The sequence below is a fragment of the Bradysia coprophila genome, unplaced genomic scaffold, assembly GCF_014529535.1.
Source record: "Bradysia coprophila strain Holo2 unplaced genomic scaffold, BU_Bcop_v1 contig_358, whole genome shotgun sequence".
Classification (NCBI taxonomy): domain Eukaryota; kingdom Metazoa; phylum Arthropoda; class Insecta; order Diptera; family Sciaridae; genus Bradysia; species Bradysia coprophila.
The window spans coordinates 339,274-364,376 of NW_023503616.1; the positions used below are offsets into that span (position 1 = coordinate 339,274).

Sequence of the window (25,103 nt, forward strand, 5' to 3'; positions counted from 1 at the left end):
TATATCCAAGCTATATAGAATAGCTGAAGCTGGCTTTAATAGATAGGATTAACGTTATGGTTTTTAACCTTTTCGGTGAAGTTAACTGCTGTCACAAGGTATATAAACCATTCGGATGAAATATACAGCACTGAATAAATAGTAGATAAATTTCGTGTGATACTTAAATGTCCTTAAAAAAAAACTGATTTTCAACGTCAATATATACATATGTAACAGCTGTAGTTGATTTAGTGTTGCATGGAATGGTAAATAAAAGTTTCCATTTGGTTTTCGGTGAAAACTTGATGGTGATAATTGTAGTCGGAGAATCTTTTTTCTTTTCTGATAATAAAATAGTAAGGAATGCAATCTTCTGAATTTATGAATATACCGTGAATCCATGGCAGAAACTTACTACGCTCGTTCTAAACACAATTTTTTGCGCGCTAATGTGATTGTAAAGGCTCCCATCAATGGTGAATGTGGCATCAAAATATATTGACTTTCACAAGTCAAAAACTTTCAGTAGGGTTGGCAATATTTTGATATTGACTTTTCTCAAAAAAGTACCGTTAACTTTTTTGGCTAATAATTGATATAAACTCGTCGCATGGTCCTAAATCCATAAAAAAAATTCGTATGCAACGAAATTTTTATTTAAAAATTTTTTCAAGCTCACCGTGATTTTCATCCTCTTCTTCTTCTTCTTCTAAAAAGCTTTGTAATATAACGCGTCTATTTAAAACGAAAATACTACAGCGGACGTCAGTAAAATTCAGACATGGCCCACTCAAACAAACAAAACTGCTTATACATTTTTATGGTTTTACCACTGCCACGTTTATACGGACAACTATTGCCCCCATGTGAAGACGCCTCAGCATGTTTATATGAGTGGACCAACTCAAAAACAGCTGAAGCAAATTCATGTCTAAATTTTACTGATGTCGACTGTATTCGTACAACCTCTTCATCGCTGTTCACACAAATTGAACGAATTGTACTCCTAGGAACGTACAAAACGCATTTTCCTTACATTTTGTAGAAGGTCGCTAGTATCGAACGAAGGTGTTAGGTCAAAACCTAATCCAGTAAGTTTATGAGAAATCTAAATGAAGAAAGAAAGTTCCTAGACGAACACCTTTTTAAAAAGTAGTAAATTAAAGTCTACTATTTCATTTCATGTGATCAAGACATTCACGATATTTTACTTTATTTCAGTTGTTACATATATCTCGGTATATAACATGATCACTATGTATTGCCTTTGGCTTAATTTTTGTCGTCGCTGGCGATAACAGATGAAAAAGCAAATTAAGTGTAGTACGGGCGTATGTCTGGCTGACTGCGTATGTCAAAAAGGTTGGAGCAAATGACTCGCCGAATCAGAAATGTTGAATTTTTGTATGGGAGAGACGTATATATTACTGAGAAACAGCGTAAAATCTGTTTCTTATTCTTGAAAAACCACACAAATATCACACTTTGAAGCCTATAGAAAAATTCCAATTTTCTGATTTAACTTAATTCCACGTTTCCCAAAATTTCAACACGTTTTATTTCTCCACCTGGAAATTTAGAATTCTGAACTAGTTCAAAAAATGTCAAAAGGCTGCAGATATTTAAATTCACCGATTTCCTGCTTTTTTTATCAGACCCCTTTGCTCTTCATCTGTTGCTTTTTAGCCAACACAACTGCTACTTCTGAAAATATTCGTACGAAGCCACAATATTTCAGAATTAATGGTCCTGGTAGGATAATAGATTTCGTCAGTTTGAGCCGACCATTTCTGATAGATGCACACAGATCTTGAGATCCTTTGTGCTACCCAGTCATCATTAAAATCTTTAAGACGTCCTTTTCAGGACCTCCTCTCCACACACAGACTTATCCCGACCTAAATCTCAAGCTTCATACCAGAACCTGCAGTCGGGTGTCGAGCCTAATCCAGGTATTCTACACATCTGTAAAATCATTAAAATTCTCCTGCTTGTGCCTCGACTAACACGGAACGAAGCCATGTATCATCCCTTCTGCGCAGCTAGCTATCAGTTACAGCAATAGCATAGCCGATGAGCGGGACGACAGCTAGGCAGCAGTACCGATGTACCGATACAACTGTCTTCACGTAAAGCGAAATCAATACAAATTCGACTGGTTCACAACGTACAAAACACAGTTCACAGCAAATGTGACTGACTTATTTCGGAACATTGTTGACAGTTAATCACACTGATAATAGGGAAACTACTTATAATTTCCGCGTTCTACGTACGTTACAACTGTAACTTAAGTTTACAATCAGTTTTGACAGAAAATATATGGGTCATCTGTCAAAATTTTCAGTTCATGTGGAAAATTGTATGAAAATTATATTTCACCGACTGGTACACTGTACACTCGCGGAATTTTGAAAACCGACACATTTTCTGTTTCGAGGTTTACTGGTTTTTTGTGTATTTTGCATGTATTTTTATATGGAGAAATCAAAAACTCAAGTAAAACACAGAAACATAAAATATGTCGGTTTTCAAAATTCCGTGAGTGTAAGTGAAAATAACAATCCTCTTAATGTTTTTGCAATGTGGAGGACAAATTATGTAGATCTATATATGTAAATCCAAAGTTGACATACATTAATACATAAATACTAAAATCTGGAACGCGTTCACGTAATGCTCTTCAAAAAGTTTTCACAATTTTCTTTAAAGCAAAATCGTGAACATAATTTGGTTAATTGTCGCGGTATATACTTAATAAAATGATTAAAACTGAGTCTTGTTATGATTGTGATAAGAAATGTAAATTTCACCCACCAGCTACACTGCATAAGTTTACACGATTTCGTAAAATTAACTTAATTCTATTCAAATTATAATGGGGCCTCTTGGAATCACCATTCGTGGAATGCAAATGTAACAAAATTAACACTTGGCTATATCGCTTCATCATGCCATTAATATCAAATTAACATATCGATGAATGTGCGCGCATATATAGTGGATTTTAGAGCGTTCTAAGGCTTTTATTTAAATGGGAATAAAATACACTCTGGTCTTAATAGACTTTCTAGTGTGTTCATTTACACAGATTATAGATAATTCAACGAATGCAAAGCCGGAGAACACAAATATTTCATTAAGCAAACAAAATTGATATAAGAATACCTCAATTTTCATAAAAAGAAGAATTGAATACAGAAAAGAAGAATGGTTTGATTCGATTCAATAATAAATCCATTGCCACGGAGACGTAAGACGTATTACAAGAATACAAGAAAACAAGCAACGAGCTTTTTTCGCATCGTCGTGCTCGCAGCTTTACTATACACACATACTTACATGTATCTATACGTATATAATATCTCACAATTTCCACCGCACTACATAGACAATTTGTTGGTTTAACAAATACATCAACTGAAAAGTGTGACACTCTGAAATGCACATGTGTTGTTTCTTATACACCACTACAATCCAGCGTCACCAATTCCAAATCCAATCAAAGTAAAATATTTCCCCACTGTCAGAGAAAACATGTTTATTCAACATACTCCTCCCTTGGCATATTCCACCGAAAATGAACGCCTTTGCATTTGATCGCCGTAACGCCTCCAATAATATGAATGAGTTTTCAGTATTACGACGGTTACCGACTGAGAACGACGGATTTTTAGTTCTATCAATGTTTTGAACGTATTTAAATGGATCTGAAACAAAAAAATGATTTTTAATTAATAAACGCTTTCAATCAGTTTTGAATGGGTTTAACTCGTTAAACTGCTGTGATTTATCCGACAGAACATTATAGTGCAGTGAAATTTGTAAAAGCGAACAGTTAGAAGGGAAATTGATGTGATTGTTTTCGAATTTTTTGTCGTAATATTTTATCGATAATTAGTTTCTGTAAAACTCCATGATAGCCAAATATTCGTATATTGACTATCGAACTTCTTCGGCAAATAAGTTTACTACACATTCGGTAAAAAATAAAGACAATCGTTCAGTGCTTGATTACTAATTGTGTTTTGACCGTCGGCACTTCTATATCGTCAATCGCTAAATAAATAACCATGATCTAAATGGTCCGCACCGATCACCAACAATCATGACAACACTAACCTCACGATCGCTGTCGCTAATACCACTACCCCTTAACATATCGATCGGAGGCAACGACTTAATGCAAGGGAATCGAATGTTGCACAGTCATTGCATTCCTAGTCCTCACACATCATCGCCGAAGGATGATCGTTTATCACCTCCCAGTCGTTACAGTAGTGAAAGTAGTCCAAACAATCATTTATCACTAGATGGCATAAATCGTAGTCTCGTTGAAAATAGAAAGAACGTGATGGATGATTTTAGCGATGCTCGATCAAGTTCAGTATCTAGTTTCAATCGTGAACAAGATGAAATGAGTTGTTGCAGTGATGATAGCGAACTATCGGTTGGAAAAGAAGTCGACAGTGGGCAAACATTCGATGCCGAACAAGTCATAACGAGACATAATTTAAATCGTGTTAAAAAACGTGTTGATCTCGATGATATGGATAGTGTTGATGATTCTTGTGGAACGCCAATAACGGAAAGGACGAATCCTTGTGCTAGTGATGATTTAAGTAACGATTCCTCTAGATATACAACATTACAGCCAAATAGTCCTCGTGACGAATCGGTACGGTTTCCCATTGTTAGACCAAGTCCAACACGGCTACAAGAAGAGTTTCTACGAAATTCACAATTGTACGCCGAAGAATTGATGAAACATCAAATGAGTTTTATGGCTGCAACAAAAGGGCTAAACATTAGTCCGAAAATCAATGATCATTCGTTCGGTTACCCTGTACGACCCGATGTCAGTCCGATAAAAATGGAAGAACCAAAAATTGGGTTTCGACCTTTGATTCGATCGCTAGAAAAGGATCAACGCTGGAATAATATGGACGATCGAGCCTCCCACTCACCGGAAAGTTTAAATTTTCGCGGTATTCATTCTCATCTCAGTGCGATATCGAAAATTACATCGGCATTAGGACGCGGTGAAATGGTCAATCTAACGTCGCCCGGCAGTATGACGTCGCGTGAAAGCTCACAATCGCCACCCATCAATATACAACAATTGATCAACAATAACATTATGAACGACTCGAATTTAAAATTTAGCATCGACAATATTTTAAAGCCGACATTCGGCCGACGCATTACCGATCCCTTGTTGAAACGAAATAAAAGCAATAAAAAATCGGCAGCACAAAGGGCGTCCCAGGGAAACGATAAACATGGTAAAGCTATTGATCTAACGGCGACAACAAATGGTTTAGATGCAATGACAACAACAATGGCCACGCCATCAATAGCAACACCACCATTGTCAGCACAAACCGAACAAGATAAACCGACAACTGAGTCAACATCAAAGTCACCTATGGTATGGCCGGCTTGGGTGTATTGCACAAGATACAGTGATAGGCCGAGTTCAGGTAAATTTAAAGAATTTATTTTAGAAAGTTTTTGTATTGCGTTATTGTAGTGTTTGTGATTGAATCGATTGTGTTTAGTTGGACTGGGGGTGAAAATTTTGTTTTTGATTTCGATGAATGTAACCGACTCATTTTACCTTATCTGGAACTTTCATTCGGCGTAGAGTTTATAGAATCGAAGAATGAGAGGCACATTACAAGAAAAAAGCTTTCTATCAGCTAACATTGGCACACTCTTAAAAACTTTAATTATCAACAAACGTTTATGATAACGTTTATGTTACATGCACGGACGAATAGAAATCACGCACATTTTCCTTTTTTTTTCATTCAGTTCATGACAATTTATCCGAATGTATAATCGTTTATAAAGTTCACACCCATGCATGTCTTTGAGAATTACTAGTGAGCCTTTCAAACTGTCGCTTCGTCTTATGAGACTTGTAGCCGAAAAATAACTTCCAAGCCTATAATTTAATCAAATCTGCACATGGAAGAGTTCACCAAATTTCACTCTACATCATATATGTGTCTCAGTGTCCGTCATTCACGAAATTATATTGTTCACAGTACTCAAAATGAAGGTTATTCGACGATAAAATCTCTTCGCATAGAAATATTTATTTACTCCCCGTTACGGAAATAATAACATGCTCGAAAAGCATTTGATGTATGTCCAGATTGTAGAAGAAATTTATTCAAATCGAAAAAATTTTTAATTTTCGTAGTTTTTGTGCATTAAATTTCATGGGTGGACAACTACTAGAAATGCATGTCAATAAATTTTAGTCTTCAGTCAGGAAACCGAAGGATTTCATCGAATTTTTCCAACCACTTTCGTAACCAATTTTCTCTAAAAATGGTTTCATTTCAAGCCAGAAACATTTTGAACAAAACTAAATTAAATATCTCGAAACTATGTGGTTGTTGGAGGTAATACGGTTAATTTACGTGTGTTTCTCGTTCGGAATGTAAAATAAGGGTTTCACCAACATTCAAAATCAAACAATGGAAAATGGTCTTGTCATGGTTTTTTGAATTAGTCCTTGCAAGGTGTGATTGAACATAAAGAATAGAAACAAAATATGTTCACTTTTTTTTCTAGAATTCACATAATTGAATGAGCTGTGCATGTATGGCCACTCAAATTCTCACTCATACCAAAAATAGTTCCTTAAAAGATTGTAGCCATTTTTAAAAAAATTGTTCAATAATTACTTTATATATTGGAGTGAGACACGCCATCGACGGTACAACCTATTGTCGTTCGTTACAACCGTTTCTTATTAAATAACATATAAAAAGTACATCACACATATTACGTACACGGTTAAAAAAAGTTGGTGTGAATTGGATAGTAATCCTTCTATCTGCTTTCATATTGTAGTAAAATGATATATGAAAATATTGAAATATTTTCAATTGAGGTAGTAGTTTGGTGGATATTCAGTGCTGTTAATGAACCACATCTCCCCACGTTTACTCAGGGCCTATTTTGATGGAATTAAGTTTCTTAAATTCCCGAAAATTCCCGAGAATTTCTACATTTTGTGAAATCTTAAAATTAATTGAATTTCAATTGTCAAAAATCAGACTCGATCATTTTATTTTGCTTTCATTTGGCGTGTCGCCTTAACGAAGATCAAAAACAAATAAAAATCCGCAGGTTGTTCAATATGTAGCCTTTCGATTTTATTCGTTAAAATAGGCTAGGCACTGCCAGTCGGGCTTGATAAAGTACAGAATTTTACTCACTTTCAAGTACCACGATTTATTTAATGAATGCGAGCTAGTCTCTTTCTTTCTTCTTTACAGTAAACGTCGTATGTACAAAATTCGGTAGACTTGATAAGAAAGGTGAATAGAGCCGAAATATCACTACTGTAAGAACTTTAAATTCAGTTCGAATAAAATGTCCCGTATCTGCACAAAAGTCGCTAGTAAACCATAGAGCTATAATCGAGAGATGGCACTGATGCTGATGCTATCCGGCACCCAAAAATTACATGGGCACCCCAGACATGTTTAAAAATGTCATCTCTCGAGTGTAACTTTATGTAGTAAGCCCAGGAGTAAACCCAATAAACGCTAGCCTTTTAGAAACGTCATAATTGTTAAATCTGGGCATTCTTATGTTTGAAGTATCTCAGAGAGTTTAATAAAAAAAAGTCTTTTACTTCATTTGTTTCAACATTCATATTGTTATATAAGACTTAACGAACCAGATTCCATGGATTAGTTTCATCGTCGTTATCGATAAAACAGATGAATAGCAGTTTTGGAAAGCAAATCAATGCAATAAAGGAAGAAATTTTTAACAGTGTAACTTTATTGCTTTACGTCTTGCCCACCTAATTATTAAACTGGATAACCCCCCCGAAAAAAAATTCAATAAAAACTACATTAAGTACGTTATTTCTTATGTATTATGATATTATTTATAATTGAATTAACTAAATATATCATTAAAATGCTAATGAACCGGAAATACTGTAATACACATAAAAAATGGTCTACGCAACAATCCATACGAAATATTCGTACACTACTGTCGCTGGTACTGTAAACCAACCATACACATATCATATCATATCATTATCATTGTTATTTTGTATAATTACAACCAGAATTAACGTTTTAAAATGACATTTTGAGTACATAAAATGAATGGTTAAATGACCGCAACAAAACAGTCATTTTGGGCCTCATTTTAATACTTCGGAATATATAATTTTATCATAGAGACAATACAATGTGATATAGCAGAGACGTTTTGTAGATATTGTGTGCGGAGGTACATATTTTGGTGTGGTTGGAGAGATACATGGAATGCGTGTTTAATGGATGTAGTCTGGTATATGTTATACATGGTGCAAAGTGGATCTGGTTACTTTCGTTCCAACGTAAAATGCCATACTGAACAAGATTTAGTAAATGGAACATGCGGATCTTGTTTTGATTGATTTATTTATTAATTGTGAGCCAAGTCCGTAGGAAGGGTTCGGAACTTGTGTAATGTAAGGGTATCATTGTCCTTACCCTTAGATCATATGGAATGTTAGTATAGCATTTTGCAATTATGTTTTCGTGGTTCTGCTCGGTGGATGCAATTTTTTGCGTTCATTTTCGCATCTACCATCCCTTTCAGGTCGGGCTTTAACGTTGCAACTCGTCAAAATATAAATTTGGAACCACGGACGTAATGTACTACTCACTAATAGATTCAAAGAAACAGAAATTTTTGGAAGAAATCATATTTCCGTAGATGTGTAGTCACACACCAGGCACCAGAAAATTATTTACTTACAGCCCAATTGCCTTAAAGGCTTAGTATTCATTGAGATTACCTCGTATCCATCGTTCCGTGTTGAAACTGTTTAGTCGACTTGAATCTACTTGCTATACGATTCTAATAAGTTTCTTGATGTTGTGCTGATTGTATCTATACTGAAAACTCAAAAAAAAAAATCGCGTTAAACGTGCCATGAGAACCTAAGGTTATTTAAGAAAATAACTTATTTGATACTGGAAGAGTGTATGTATGCGTTTTGCCTATCTTATTAACAATCAGTTTTCCGTCAGTTACGGTACCTATAACGACAACTTTAAAATTACGACTAACGTAACTGATATTTATTAAGGTGAAAAGAATCGATAATTAATGGGCGAGGGCATTGGAGGAAAATCATAATTATCTTTTTCACACTCAATTACCGGTCAATAATTGATGATGAAAATTAGATACAGTGATTTTTCATCAATAAAAAAATTGACACACGACATTTGATTTCCATTTGAACTTATGATTATAGCGCGAATAATGGTTGTCCAACTGTATAAATTATATTTGTTGAAGGACACACACCAACAACAGTAAATATAGTTTATGACTAGCGCAAATTTTAAAAATTATTTAATTGACACGTCCATCGTGCTTAGCATACAAATGTTATCTCAACTTATTTGTCAAGGACTCGCATTTTATAAACGTAAATCATAAAGTGAGCATCAGGCTTATAGCTAAAAAAAGTGATCTATTTCGTCAGCAATTACAAAATTTCTCTTGGACTTTTATCCTGTAGGTGAATAAACTTTATGAGGCTCATAGCGTAGTAGCGTAGTAACTAGTATTGAAATATCGCGAATTCGTCGTGTAATTCTGACGTCATTTAAGACCAATGTTGTTCGTAGCTTATGCTAAAAGGCTTTTTTTAGTGAATTCGATTACAGAACTCTTCCGACGAAATATGATTATATTTGCACCACTTAACTGTACTGCCCTGAAGCCAAAGTAAATAATTTTATCAACACGAGACTCTTTATTTCTTTTCCCGGACTTATGTACACACATTAACACATGAACTACAAAATAAATACTACTTATGTACAGCTAAAAGCACTTGCTAAAAGTGACTTTTATAAAAATTAGGATCGTGTTCTTTATTAAAAACTGGAATTGTACGTATGAGATGTGTTGTCAACCTCGGCTTCGACTCAGGTTGACTATTTTCACATCTTTTACATAATAAAATATAAATCCATTGCACCAGGTATTTATGTTAATTTTCCAATTGTAGTACAGTCCTATTATCCTAAAAACTAACTTTTTTATTAAAACATTTTAAAATTGTTCTGTCTTAGATTTCTCCATATTACTTCAGACTGTACAATTTTATAAACGCAAGATTTTATTGATAAATTGATTTATTAACACTATTTATGATCAAAGAATTTGCGCTAATCGGACAATAAAAAAAGCTCTGTGTACGACACAGTCAAATGAAGCGTAGAAACGATTTTATCGGTCTTCTAGATTTGTTCATTGCCAGTTAATTTAGCGAAGTTTAAAAAACGAGTGAAAAAGCCGACAAACGCTCAATATGGATTTTCAAACTATAAATAATTGATTTTTGCAGAATAGAAATTTCGTAGAATAGATTCTGGTCAATCACTTTTACTTAAATAGGATTCCAATAAGAACAAATTGGATTTTTCATTCTCTTGAAAACAAAAAAACCGAAAGTTAGATTATATTCTTAACAGAATCCACTACTATGTCTGTGTAGTATGATCACAAATAAAATATTCCTACAAAAAGCATAACAAACACGTTATACCCCATAATTCCTTAACCGTACATGCAAAGCTATTTAATTATAAAACTAAACACACCGCATCGCAGATCAAAGTGTAAATTAAGCTTTAAAACAGAAAATCATTAAATATTTCACAGTCAATTCACTTCTGATTAATATTGATAATTTTATTTAATAGTATGGCTTGTATATAGTTGAAGCTGTTTGCTGGCAAAAGCATGTAGCATTAAAATGATGATAGGTTATGGTTATAACGAATAAGATATATGTATATATTCAAAGCATATTGGTGGTTTTGTGTTAATTCAAAGGAAATAAGACATTGAGCACATAGAAATAAATGGCTAGTTATATTAAACGGCGAATTTATTTACGTAATCTGATGTGCATTCAATTTAATATGAATGCAGTAGAAAAACAAAACAAATCGAAATCAATAAGCACCTTTGAATTATATCAAACGTCAGAGCTAAAATTCATGTCCAATAATATATTTTCACACTTAGCAAGAAGAATAAAATCTGAAGAAGAAAAAAAGTCGAATATAAAAGCCAGTAGACAAAAATAAAAACGAAAATTTCTTTCAATTTGAAATTACAACCCATCCGCAGCGCGTAATTTTTTCCCCGTTTTATAAAATGAAAACACGTTTCGATAAAAGAGATACTTTGAAATAAAATGGTTCAGTGATTTTATCGTTTATGTTGTATTGATTCGTGGAGTTTTTTCTTCGTATTTAAAGATCTACCGAGTATAATTTCTATGTAAACATTGGTAGTTTTTATTGCTCGCATTGACAATTTAGAAATTCTTTTGTAACTTCAGAATACTACTCTCGGAATGTTAACGTTAAATTTAATGTATAATTGAATTTAGGTTCTTATTGTCTTAGAAAGTTTTTTTTTTAAATCGCACATGCATCCATAAGCGCTTTTTTAAAAGAATTTTTGATACGAAGAAATCTTCCAATAAAAACTGGTAGGTACATCAAGCAAATAATTTTAATAATGGTAAAACCCGAAACCCAAAGCTTACATTTTATGTTTAATGACGAGGTTCATGCCATAAATTTAATTGGCTGTTTGCGAAATCAGTTGGTGAGCTTCAACGAAATTATCAGACGTTGTATAACCTATTAGGCATCTGTTATCGACATCAACGATAAAAATAAATGATGAACTCAGACTAGGGTTCGTTTATTTATTGTAAAATGTATAGTTACACGAACAGAATTTTGAAAACCGACAAATTTTTTGTTTCTGTGTTGTACTTGAGTTTTTTGGTTTCTCCATATAAAAATGCATGTAAAATTCAGAAAAAGGCAGCAAAGCACAAAACAGAAAATGTGTCGGTTTTCAAAATTCCGTGCGTGTAAGATTAAGAAGTACATTAAACAAAAGAAGTAACAGATTTAATCGACCATTGCCGTTTATAAAAGTAACATCTTATAACAGGTCCTAGGGTGCGTCGAAAGTTAATAGTACATTATGCCTCGATTGGTAAATTTCACACAAGAAGTACCATTTCCAACATCTGCCCCATTGGTAAGTAATGTACTATTATTTAAAAACGTGATATAAAGTTAACTTTACTGCACGGATCTAAAACTTTACCTCAAGTTTTTGAATAAAATACCTTACTTGGCACTTTTACTTCCTTCACTCATTAGTAAGGATTCATAATTTTACGATTAAAATTGAGTTCAAGTTAATTTTTTAAAATAATAAAAACATAGAATCGAAGGGCGGATAGACCTAAATAATCCTTATTCACTTGTCAAAAGTTTTTTAAAAAAAATAGAAGACTTAATATAGGATATTGCGAACTGTGTTGCACAAAGTCGCTTTTCAAAGCAGTATGCAAAATTAGGCTGTGTCCATCAACTTGTGATCCCCACTACAATTTAATTATAAAATTTAAAATTGAGACACAACGCAAATGTTATTCATTTCGACAAAGTGCGCAAAAGTATGTCAAATTTTTGGTGGTGCTACAGATTATGTTCGCAAACTGTTCAGAAAAATCTAACATTTCAACATTGTTACCTCAGTAAAATATTCTAAAAACAACGATTCTATAAGATTTTCCTACAATATGTACTATATTGTCGTCATTTACAACTTTCAACGTGATTCCATTTTTTTTTTTTACGAGTAACGTCCATACTCGACCCGAAAAGGAGGGTGGTATTCCCGCGGTAAAATAAAATTTGGACGTAAGTACGGTTTTACGTGATTAGGCAATGTAAATGCATATTTCATATGAACGAAGCGCCATTTATATTGCCGTAACACATAAAATTCCTTACAAAACTCGACTGAAAAGTCTAAAATGTTTACTGAGCTCGGCTCCGCATCGGATCAATAAAATTAACACAAAAACTGGACTTTTCACCTTTTTACGTAACGGGATGTAAACCAATAATATCCCACTTTGTCAGTAAACATTTAGTCACTGACGATAATTAATTAACGTCCCGTTAGTGTATATGCAGCAATATAAACCAAATGAATCTTATCGTTACAATTTCATCACTAAAAAGAACGTACCTTCCAACATTTTTTAAAAGAATTTTGAGTAAAAGCAGCTAAAAAAGCAATTCATTCAACAATTTTACTCTCATCTTGCATCTTCGTATAATTGGAAAATAAAAATTATTTTCATATTATTCGTTAAATTAAATCGATACTCAGCTGGCACAAAACATAAAACAACTCCATTTGAAGCATGTAATGAGTTCTTTATTAGGCTTTTTTGCTGTACGAAAATCCTTAAATAGAAACCTTATACTTCACGTAGATTGGCATTATTCTAGCATAAAACGTAATACTCAACATGCAATACCAGTTATTACATTATTATAAATGCTAAGTTAGATATAATACACCGTCATGTCTACACTAACATACTATATAGATTTATTGCATAGGTGTACGTATAAATTAAACAAAAATCATAATAAAGGAGTTGTTTCGATGTGCAAAGTCAATTACTCATTAAATGTACATGACTTTTAAATTATTTTCGTTAGAAGTGCGATTCATATAACGTCGAAGTGTACAATCTGCAGTAATTAAACACAGAACGAAGCGGTCGGCGCCAAAGTTCATTTCAGTGTTTACAATTTGATTATACTCGAAGTAACTACAGGAACGTAAAGTTGTGCTATGAGTTTGCCGTATGATCAACGTGTAGTCAAAATAAGCCATTGCGATGATGTTTTATGATCGTTTCGCTCAGATAAGAATGATGGAAGTAATTATAAGCCAAGTTCGTCAATATAATTTCCTTATTATTATAGTCGATTTAAATCGGTGACATTACCCAGCCTTTTAAAATTTATCTATATCCCCTACCTGTACTTCCCCTATTTCAACATATAAATACATCCTACAATTTGTGGATAAATATGCACTACTGAGGTAATTCCGCCAATATAATTTATATTTGATGAGCTAAGATATTAAAACTGGATACGAAATGAAGGGAACGATTTACCGTAATGTCAGAACACAATATAGTAACTCAATTCAGAAGCATTATCATATCAGCAATTCAACCATTGTAATTTAATTACATTTTATAGGTCTAGACAGTGAAATTATCTATATGTCCGGTGCAAATTCTTTTCATGCTCTTGCTCATTTCATGCAAGATTATGAAATTGGATAATAGCTTCATTATTTCAGCTTTATGTCCCGTACTGGTACAATATATACTTACGGAAAAATTGGTACCAAAAATTATAGCGAGATCAACGACCTTTAATGCATGAGAATCGCGAAATGCAAACCAATTTACTCTTTCGAGTAACGCATATTTAACTTAACATTTCACATTTCGCCCGGTCGTAACCGATCGACATGTAATCAAAACATTCGATTAAAGTATCAATTATGGATATGTGGAGCAATTTAACATAAACAAACAAATTTACTGGAACAACACTAAAAACAATACGCAAATTCCTTGAAATCGACTAATGAGAAAAATTCATGTAGGAATTTCCATTACATGCTCATTATAAATTAAGCATGTTTGGATTACATTAGCTGCATTTCACTTTGTATACAAAGAATCTAGCTTTGCAAATTTAATCAATGTGATTGACACACAGTTGGAGCTGCACACATTTTGAATAATTTATTCCTGGAGGTATGTATAAGTAGAAAGGTTGGAGATCCGCTTTCTTTTAGTCTGACAGATTTATTTTACGTCGTCCGCTCATAAATAGAGACACTTTTCGCTAAAGGCTCAATGCGACCTATTTAAGTACAAATAAAAATCATTTAATGTTCATCACTTGACCTTTCAGTCCTTCCTCTAGTTAACACCAAATTAGTTTCCAAATTTCAACGTTCAACAGATTATGGGCCCAGTAGGGTTTATTAACTTATCAAATTGTTATTATGTGGAAACGAAAGCCAGTTATGTCCAACGTAACCTTGTACAGCGACAGAGCAAGGCATTGGGACATATCAGTAAATAGTATCGTAGTATGGTTTAGCACCGTTGTCAGGTATAGCAGCGTAGTCGCTTCATCATATGGATATTTTATTGTTTATATTGTTTATCTCAACGAAAACTCAAATTGTGAAGAAATGCAAAAATATTGCAAAAGTAAACATTCGTTGTCACGGATCTGATTTGGTGATACCACACCCGAACTATATCTAAATTAAGCGAGATACTAGCGTGTCAACTTTGCATTTAATCATTATAGGGGTTAGCCATTATGGTTCGTAAAGTTCGTGAGTATGACGATTTTGTTCATACACTTTTGATATAAAATATATGTGAGACATGTCAACAGTTCACAAAAGTTTTATACTTTCGAACATTACGAACCATAATGGTTTACCCCTTATTTTTCATATAAATCAAGAATTTTGCGATTTAAACAATGAAATTCTGATCCATGTTCGTGGTCACTTTAGTTTTGTTATACACTGGAACAATCATTTGAGTCGAATGAAATTTTTATTATTTTTTGTGTATAAGAAATACAAATTGCCTGAAACAAAATTCAATAAGTGATTTTTCAATAAACTTTTTGCTTTTTCATACTTAAGAATTGAGAAAAAATCGTTTAACAAGATGTATTCACACTTTAAATCATCTCCCACACTTCAATTAGTCCAGCTTAAGGATATATCATTACAAATATTCTTTTTTTATGTTACTTTAATCACAATACCCATAATCGAGGTGCGCCCACATTGCAACGACTGATCACCGTTGATGTTTCAACTAAATTTGCAGAAGTTGCAATAAACGATTTTTTTGCTATAGCTTGGACCCTTGGCCAATTTTTTATCATTTTTTTGTATGAAGATGACATGAATCTCTGATGATCTTTGTTGTTCAAAAAAAAATCATGAATCTGAACAGTCATTTTTATTCATAATAACATGAAACGGTAGGAAACGAGATATTTAATTAAAATTTTATTTTTGATATCATTTTTTTTCTCTACCAGTCATAGATGTCTTTGCAACATTCTTTAGCAATGTATCACTTAAAACATTTTTTTATCTCAATTTTTTTTTTCTGAAACATATAAATAAGATACGCTACTATTGCATTTGCGAATATTTGTTTGATTTCGTAAAAATTTCGAAACGGTAAGGTTGAAAAAACGACGAAGAAAAAAAACTTTTCCTCCTGGATCCATTTTAAGTTATTCAAAGGTGGGACCACCCAAGTGAAACTATCATTCGTTCTTTTTATCTTTATGAAGTTTTTATTAAGCATTAGGCTTTATGATCGTTCTGACGTTCTTAAAAGTTTGCTGAAGTTTTTGCATTTTTTTAATGTTTGTTTTAGTTATGTTTCTGTTCTTCATCTTTTTTTTCTCCTTTTCTTTTAATGTATCGTTATATTGGCGACTTAATTATACGAAAATTAATTAAATGATGATGTTTGATTAGGTTGATTGTAATTACTGATATCAATTTGGCATTTTAAATAAACTTTTTTTTATCGATAATTTATGGGTCACATATTTGAAATTTCTTCTCGGCACGTTGCGGAAAATTGATTGTTTTTTATTGATTTTAAAAATGTTTTATCAGAACATTATATGGCTTAATTGTGATGCAAATTAGGTAGATGATGCGGTTTATTGGAAATGAGGACTCAGCTTGATTGCTTGGTAATGCATTATCGAGTTATTGAATAAATGGCTCGTTTACTTTCGTATTACATGCAAAATGTTCTGAAAACTGTGTTTTCAACTTTTTTTTAATGAAATTTGTCTCCGACGACATGCAACATTGATAAATTATTTATGCCAGTCTTACCTGTCTTTTTTGAATGCTAATCACTTGTCCATTTGGATGTAAAATAGTTGATTAATGATCATCGATCCAAAACTAAGTCGAAGTTTTTCATGAATTGACTGTAATTTTAAACTTTTATTGAAAATTTTTATTGAAATGAAAATAACAAATGAGCGAATGGCTTACAATTCTCAACAGAAATATGTACGAGTGGTCATGTTATATACCAACAGTAACAATAAAGTATAAATTTTGAGAGGAATATACTTCTCCGGAACATAATACACGGAATGAAACTGTTATAATAAAGAAAAAACCCATCACCGATCGATGGGGGGTCGCAATCGCTCACCCAGATACCATAGTACTTATATATTGAAATTATACCAAAAGTTGATATGTATTGACAGAACAGTAATGATTTAATATTGCATTGATTGTAATATAAATTTTTGTGATGATGTGGGTATTCATATTCATATAACCATCACTTTGCTATCGGATGTCTTAATGGTATGCACGAATGAAAATTTATGAATTTTATAGGTAGCGAAGATCGTAAATTGTGTACGTTACCTACCTACAGAGAGTTTTATTCAAATATTTTTGTTTTGTTTCTTCTTTTATTTATAAAAAAAATATTTTGGATTATAATTCCATATTGAATGTTTTCAGAGCATTTTACTGATAGACCCAATGTACTCTGTGGACTTCCTCGACCAATTTAAAGAGATAATCCATATAAGAGAATCCATCACTTATAAAATTCGCTAAATTAAATGTTTTATCACATAAGTAAATTACAATCACCCGCATTTTTGTCGATGATTTTTTTTTTGAGATATTTGCATGGGCACGGCCGGCAAACAGACAAAGAACCACATGCTTTATGTATATTATAAAAAAATTATTTCAATTAATCTTTTAGAAACAGAGAGTCTCCATATCTTAGGATCAAATCTGTTACTTCATTTGTTGAATGAATCTTATAGTGGTTGATACAAAATCTAGCACTTCAATATTTTTAACATATATTTCGGTATTATAATAGAGAACTGACCAGAACTAGTCTGTTATTTTTATCGATAATAACAGATGGAGTAAGCTCTGCTCATGGTTCTCATGTTGTGCATATATGTGTCGATAGCCAGATGACAAGCCGTTTCAAAAATTTTCAATGTGATTAAGGGAAGAGAACCGCGTGGAACAACAGAAATGTAAAGAGAGTCGCTTCTATTATGTGATGAAATATACGCGCAACAAATAGTTTGCCTGGAACACACAGAAGAACCCATGAAAAAGAGAAAATATTGGATACCTTTATTCTTAAATCCGAATTAATATAAAATTCATGAACAAAAGTTCGTTTTGACCCTACGAGAAAGACTTAATTAGTAACAAAACTATGTATAGACGGTGTACGTCCCCAGTGTTGTATGTATGTACCTCCAACAACTACATAATCTATACATATAATCACCACCTGTATAACAACTAAAATAGTTACATTGGCGTATATTTTTAGAGAACTCAACAATTTCTAGTTTACATATCGCATGAATAATTTCATATCATTGGTATTATAAAGCCATTACATATCAAACTGCCATAAATCATTTTTAATTTAGCTTTCATTTGTACAATTTTATTGAAGATTCGTTTGCATAAAATATCAATAAACGACTTCGTCGTTTTTTTTTCTTCATTTTATTTAAACTCGTCGTACTTAATGCGATACAGAAACATTATAATTAAGTTAAAGAACAATTATTTCATTCGTTCGAAATATTATGTGTGGTGGTTCGTGTGCGTCTTAATTATTTCTTTCTACATCTACATTAAGAAAATGATTTGTTTGAAATACATTTGAACATGACACATAGTCCAGTTGGTTGTAATTGATGGTTTGGTGTTAAATAATGAAATGACATCAGCACAACGGACCACCATGGGCGAACGAAGAAAAAAACATTTTACATTAAAAAAATTCCGTTGTTTTGCTCTCTCGTTACTTTAACTTTTTGCTCATATTTGAAATATCATTTAATTGTAAAAAAAAAGGTTTTTTCAATAACAGCGAATGAAACTGACAAACATTTCACATTCTACATATTTCATATCGTAAATACACGAGATAGGAAGCAACATTAAATCTTATTAAACACTCATAACTTACAATCAAATATAATTTTTACCACCCAGCTTGTAACTGACAATTTAAATGATATGAAAAACCATAACAATTTGTCACTCGTCTCAACAATGAAAAATGTAAATAAATAGAGAGGTTCCCAAACAATATAATAAAGATCCGAAAGAAGAAGAAAAAAAAACTTTCATTGACCAACACACAGTGTTTTGATGTCTCTATAATGTATCTAATAATAACGCAACAGAGAGTGTTTTGTGATGTTCTATTGTCATTTGATATTTATTTTTTAATATTTTTTTCTTTCTTTTTTTTTGCTTTTGTTGGTTTTATTTGATACCATGAAGAGGCTTTTCATTCAATAAATCTTTTTTTTTTAATATTCATTCATCATTTGATTGCACAGATGATTCATTGACACTGGTAGAAATTTGATTTGATTGAACCGTAAATCATTGAGAAAATAAATTGTGATATGTGTGCTAGTACGTTTGGCAAAATAAATTCGACTACCGAAATTTCAATGCCAATTTTCAATTAAAATTGATTTTCTGACTATTCCGTTTCTCGAAATCCAATTTTAGAAGTTTGCTTCTGCATGAGTAAAATCGTGGCACATGTAATGTGGTACGAAAGCGATCTTCATTTTTTCTCCATTTACATCAAAGAGTAAGAGAGTCTTGGTAATATGCTTCACAAATATGTGAAATGAGCCATAGGTAATCTGGTCTCACACGAATAGACTGATTGACGCCTAAATTCATTGTTTTTGCTCTATCATACAGCGGACGTCAATGAAATTTGTACAAGAATTTGATTAAGCAGTTTTTCAGATGGTCCACTCATACAAACAAAACTGCTCCTCGGTCTTTATACCTGTGTAAACAAGTATAAGTAGTTTTATTTGTATGACTGGACCAGCTATAAAACAGAAACTCTGATATAGTCGGGTCTCTTGCGTTAATCCGCTCTCTCTACGTTTCTCGAGATTTTCAATTATCATCATGATTGGAAATGAAAAGTTGTTAGCGAAATTTTCTTTTTGGGCGAACGGAGACCTTTTCTGACACAAGAGCCTGGACTAGTGTCGACATGTCTTGAATCTAAATGCTGTAGTTGATTTTTCAAAATTTGTCAAACACAGGTCACAGTGTTGCGACATGTTGAATTCATCAACGAATGCGCAATCGCTTTGTTTGAATCGGAGAAAAGCGCGTGTTAGGTTTCGGATTGATGGACAGCGAACATGCCCTTTGATCGGGGAATTAGAATTAAATTCTGCTCCTGAAATTCTTACCTCCAATGAAAAATAGTGTTGGCTTTCCGCCGTTTGTCAGTCGTTTCACTATGCTGTCGATTTGCTTTTGAGTATTTGTGAACTTGTCGAATGCCATTTCCGCATACGGTTTGGTCGTGCAATTGTTGATCGCCTCTTGCCAAAATTTTAAAGAATGTTCGATGTACGGCCAATACATCCGTGTTGGTGTGGGCGTTTCCGTATATAGCTGTCTGTTTTCTCTATCGCTTGCTGCAGACCTTTCAAATTCACCGGCCAGCCGTAAGAATTTCTTTTTCCGCAAGTTGTTTTTCGTGTTACGATGGAATCTCTTTGACTTTAGCGTTGTATTCACCTCCTTTCCGCTATCTATTGACCGTCTAATGGCTGCGATGTACGTATTGTATCCCACCCCACATCAATACTCGTTTCATATTTGTAGTGATTCTCTCGGTAGTTGCTACGGATTCGACTGACTCTTACTTCGGTCCTTACTTCACGCTTCGGCACAGCATTGTACAGCAGAGATACGGACACACTGTCACTCTGAATTCTCTGAATTTGGTAGGCTTATTTCGTGTACTGCGACAAATCTCTTCTATCATACGATTCTGCCTAAAGGCGGTGGAAACTTCAGACATTGGTTCCATTTACATCCTACACTTCCCACATTCAATTTAGTTTAGGATTTTACATGCTTGCGTGTCAAAAATCGTTTCTTCGAATTTGATGAACTGTCGACGCCCTCAGCCTGTAAAAAACCATTACAAAATTCGGGATAAAACTCGAAAAGTCTCGTTTTACTGACCGTGGTTTCTTCTCGGATCAATAAAATTCACACGAAAACTCTAATTTTTACCTTTTTTAACTATTACATACTGAGAGCTCCTATACCAATTCTTTTAACTTCTCTAATAAGTTTTGCCTTCAGTTTACGTTTTGTGAATAGGATAACAAATGCGCGCTGTTTCTTTATGTTATTAAGTGCATTTGCCGATGATAGTCTTGGAATCTGATCCTACGGAATTAAATAGTTAGATCACATAGTCAAAGGCAATAGTTGCTCATTTAAAGCGTTTTTTTGTGTCTCAGCTGGGAATGAATTATAATGCAAGAGCTTATATACAATTTTAATTCTCTTAATTTGATAATTTGATTGATTATTATTATTATCCATTTTTATCAAAAAGATGTGGGGTTACAATATTGTTTCCTTTTCTTTTCTTTGTCACTACGATCACTAGGCTTTCCGTGCATACATTAACTTAGCTCCAAAACCATTCACAGACATAGAATACGATTTCCACAGAACTCAAGAAACTGCAGCCTAAGAAAAATACGGCTCCACCGCACCACCGCATTTAAAAAAGAATCGACCACAATTTGTCGTCATTTGGTTGCACAATAAAAATTCAACTGAAAACAAATTGCATTTGATCGAGGCTCTCAACGGAATTGTTTGTAAATAATTTGTTTTACTGTACACACGCAATTTTTAAAATTCATAAACCGCCCTTAATACGACCATTCCAAACTACGTTTAAATTTAATTTGCAAATTTTAAATTATTTGCACAAGAAGTAATAAGATTAGGTAAAATTATTCTTGAAATGCTAGTTGGTTAGACTTATAAACAAGCGCATCTGTTATTTAATTTGTCCTTCGACCGCAGGAACAATGAACGTTTTGTGGTTTGAATTATCGTCGTACGCGAGGAAACAAAATTATAAGTGCAATGTTTCACCTATAATCGGAATGAATTGGTAAATATAATAAGCAGAGCTACAATTTAAACAAAAACCACTGTACAATGGTTTACAATTTATTTGTAAAAATTAAATTCATTTCAATTTTTATTTCTTCGTAATGATGGAATTGCGTGAACCGTTTCTTCTTCTTCCAAGTATGAAGAGCAGAAACAACATGCCTTGGAATATAAAAATGTATTTTAAATAAAAAAGCCATTAATTCAAAACATGATTTTTTTTAAATAAAACGTTGTCAAGTCGAAGAACTGTTGTAAATTTTCTAGTTTCATACTAATTGTTGTCCATATATTGCAACTGGCCGTACGTTGCTGCGATGATCATATATGATAGACTCTTTTTTTTAGAAAGAATTCAACCCTTTAGTGCGATTAAGATCACGTTTATTTTTGTTCGATGAAAGACTTCGTAACAATTTTTTTTCTGTCCATATTTAAATTGCCTCTGTGTAATTAGGCCGTTAATTACGATAATGTGAAATAAATATAACATTTTTTTATTCGGTCTGTAATTTTTAATGACTTTATATAGTCAACTGGGTAACCATATTTGGATTATTGTTGTTATTACATTTTATATGGAAATTGCTGCAGGCGGAATTAAATCAAGTTGTTTTTACTGAATGATAAACTCATCAAGTTTGACTGGCAGGAGGTCGTTTGTGTAAAAGTAAAAGTCTGTATCAATCTTTAAAACGGTATGAATGCAGACACATATTGCAATGTAAAAGGATTGATATATTTTAACATTTCATACAATATGACTCTTGGCATTGTGCGAATGGTTTCTCATTAATTTATGTGCTTTCGCTACTCCCATTCACAAATTATTAAAATTTATATGATGAGGTGACAGAAATCATTATAATTTTTTATTATTCCGTTTTTTTTATGTATATGAACTTTTGAGCCAACATTCGAATACTATTTCTGAACGATAGCTTAAAAAGAAATAATAATCGTAAACTATCATCATTGTCATAAAGAATCATTTTATATGATTCGGAAAATTTATTAATTTATTGTATTGAACTTTACTCAAATTAGCTTCAAATTTCCAACTGGAAATATCATTGAAATTAATGCTGTTAATTTGTTATGTGGGGGCTTTTATTATTTTAAATCTCCTCTATGTACCGTATTATATATATATTTCAGATAGAGATACACTTATTGCTATAAATTTGTATAATATTATTTTACATCAATATTAACATACCAGACCATTTACAGTATAAAGAATGAAATTTATGAAAAACGTTGCAACGTTTTATATTTTCGGTTTATTGTATTAGAGGTAAAGCGATTGCTTAATGTTTTATTAATTTATGTATTTGGAATTGGAATTGGAAATTATATTTTCATAAAGAAATATGATACAAAAAAAAACGTATTTTGGGAGTGTTGTTTAATTTATGAAAAGCTAAAAAGTGTTTCACAAAAATAAAGAATTGCGAGTAATAGTAGATTATCAAACATTCTGGCAAGAACTGTTATGAATAAGTCCTCAAATTATTGATGGTGTAGCAACGTCAAAAACTTTTAATTTCAATGGGTTGAAAGCTAAGACGAGAACCCTCTTCTTTATCTCCTATTGAAAAAATAGAACAAATCGAAACTATGTAATATTTCATTAGTATTGACAAGACAACTAGTGAATAACGATTCTTATAAGTCTCTAAAAGACGGCAATTATATCAACATTTTCACAATCAGATCTATTACTTCATTTAATATAAGTATTTTTAAGAGATTGATTTCAAATCTTTTACTTCATTTTTTGTATATGATTTTCAGTATAAGAAAGCACTAGTAAAGCAAGTAAAAGAAATCGGCATGGTCATTTTGCTAGAATGTTTGCACCTGACATTTCTTATTCATTAGTCGACCTCATAATTTGTTGGGTAAAATTTTTCAAATATATAGTTTACTTGTTTCATTCGACTTGAGACGTGTTGTCATCACCATCCGTCATCATGGACGGAGTTTCGATTCTGAATCAAGGTGGTGATTATACATGAAAAATCGTTTGTCATTTTGAAACATGATTGTAACGGTCAATAGTTTCATTGATAGAGTCTCTATTAAGGGCAACCATTAAGGGCAAACTTCTACTATATCTTCTTTACCATGTGTTCGCAGCTTTTAGTAAGCCTACTCTTCGCTACTGTATTTTTACTGGACGGTATTACTAGATATCCACAGAACAGTGTTGAAATTAACCAACAATAGCAAGTGATGCAGATAGAAACATTACAACAAAAATATGTTAGTAAACAGGCTAACTCATACCGATCACATACAATGTTCTTGCGATTATTTAAACAAAATTATTGCCGTACGGAACATGTACTTGTACATAAGGAATATAATAAAGTCGGATATTGATTTGCTTTGATAATAAAATTAACTTTATTTACTTCATAAATTAAGGTTCATCTGGATTTTCCGGAATTTATACTTGTCGCGTCACAACTCGTTCATCTTTACTTCTCATAAAAAAATTGAAATTTTGAAATTTTTTACATTTTTTTATCGTAATGACGTGAGGTATCGAAGATTATCATCAATTCGGACACCATTTAATTTACGATTTAATTTGCAAATCAACTCGCAAAGTGTGTCTTGATGCAGATTCAAATACCAAGTACGTCTAGCTTCCTGCAATTCACCCAATTATAAATATTGACTGAAAAATCAGCCCATAGAAAAAAATATCATGAAAATTATTATTTAATGTTTCCTTCATTGTTTCTTTCATACATAATCGGTTAGATGGAATATAAATCTCATCAGAAACATCTGTTTTGATGCCTCAATTTTGTATGTTATTTTAAAATGAACATGATCAAGTTCTTTGAGAACAAAAATGTTTGACATTTAAATATACGCAAATGATGATTTCATTAAATTTGATTATGCAAAAATTTTTGTCATTTTTTTGTGAGTATCAATTTCCGTTTGTCAAAACCGAAATGAGGGTTAATAAAGTGATATGCATGGAAAACATATATATGTGTGTGGCCCATATCCTTGATTTTGTATGAAATTTTCGGTATTTTATTCGCAAA

The 25,103-nt window shown here is 32.6% G+C and overlaps 1 protein-coding gene across 1 annotated transcript in view; it reads left to right on the forward strand.

The window, feature by feature from the left end:
- The first annotated feature begins 3,619 nt into the window (after positions 1 to 3,619).
- Positions 3,620 to 25,103, forward strand: part of LOC119081631 (homeobox protein 5) — a 41,777-nt gene continuing 20,293 nt past the window's right edge. Inside the window, exon 1 of the mRNA XM_037190683.1 lies at positions 3,620 to 5,465. Coding sequence (XP_037046578.1) covers positions 4,091 to 5,465 — 1,375 coding nt within the window. The 5' untranslated portion in view covers positions 3,620 to 4,090. The remainder of the gene's footprint in view (positions 5,466 to 25,103) is intronic.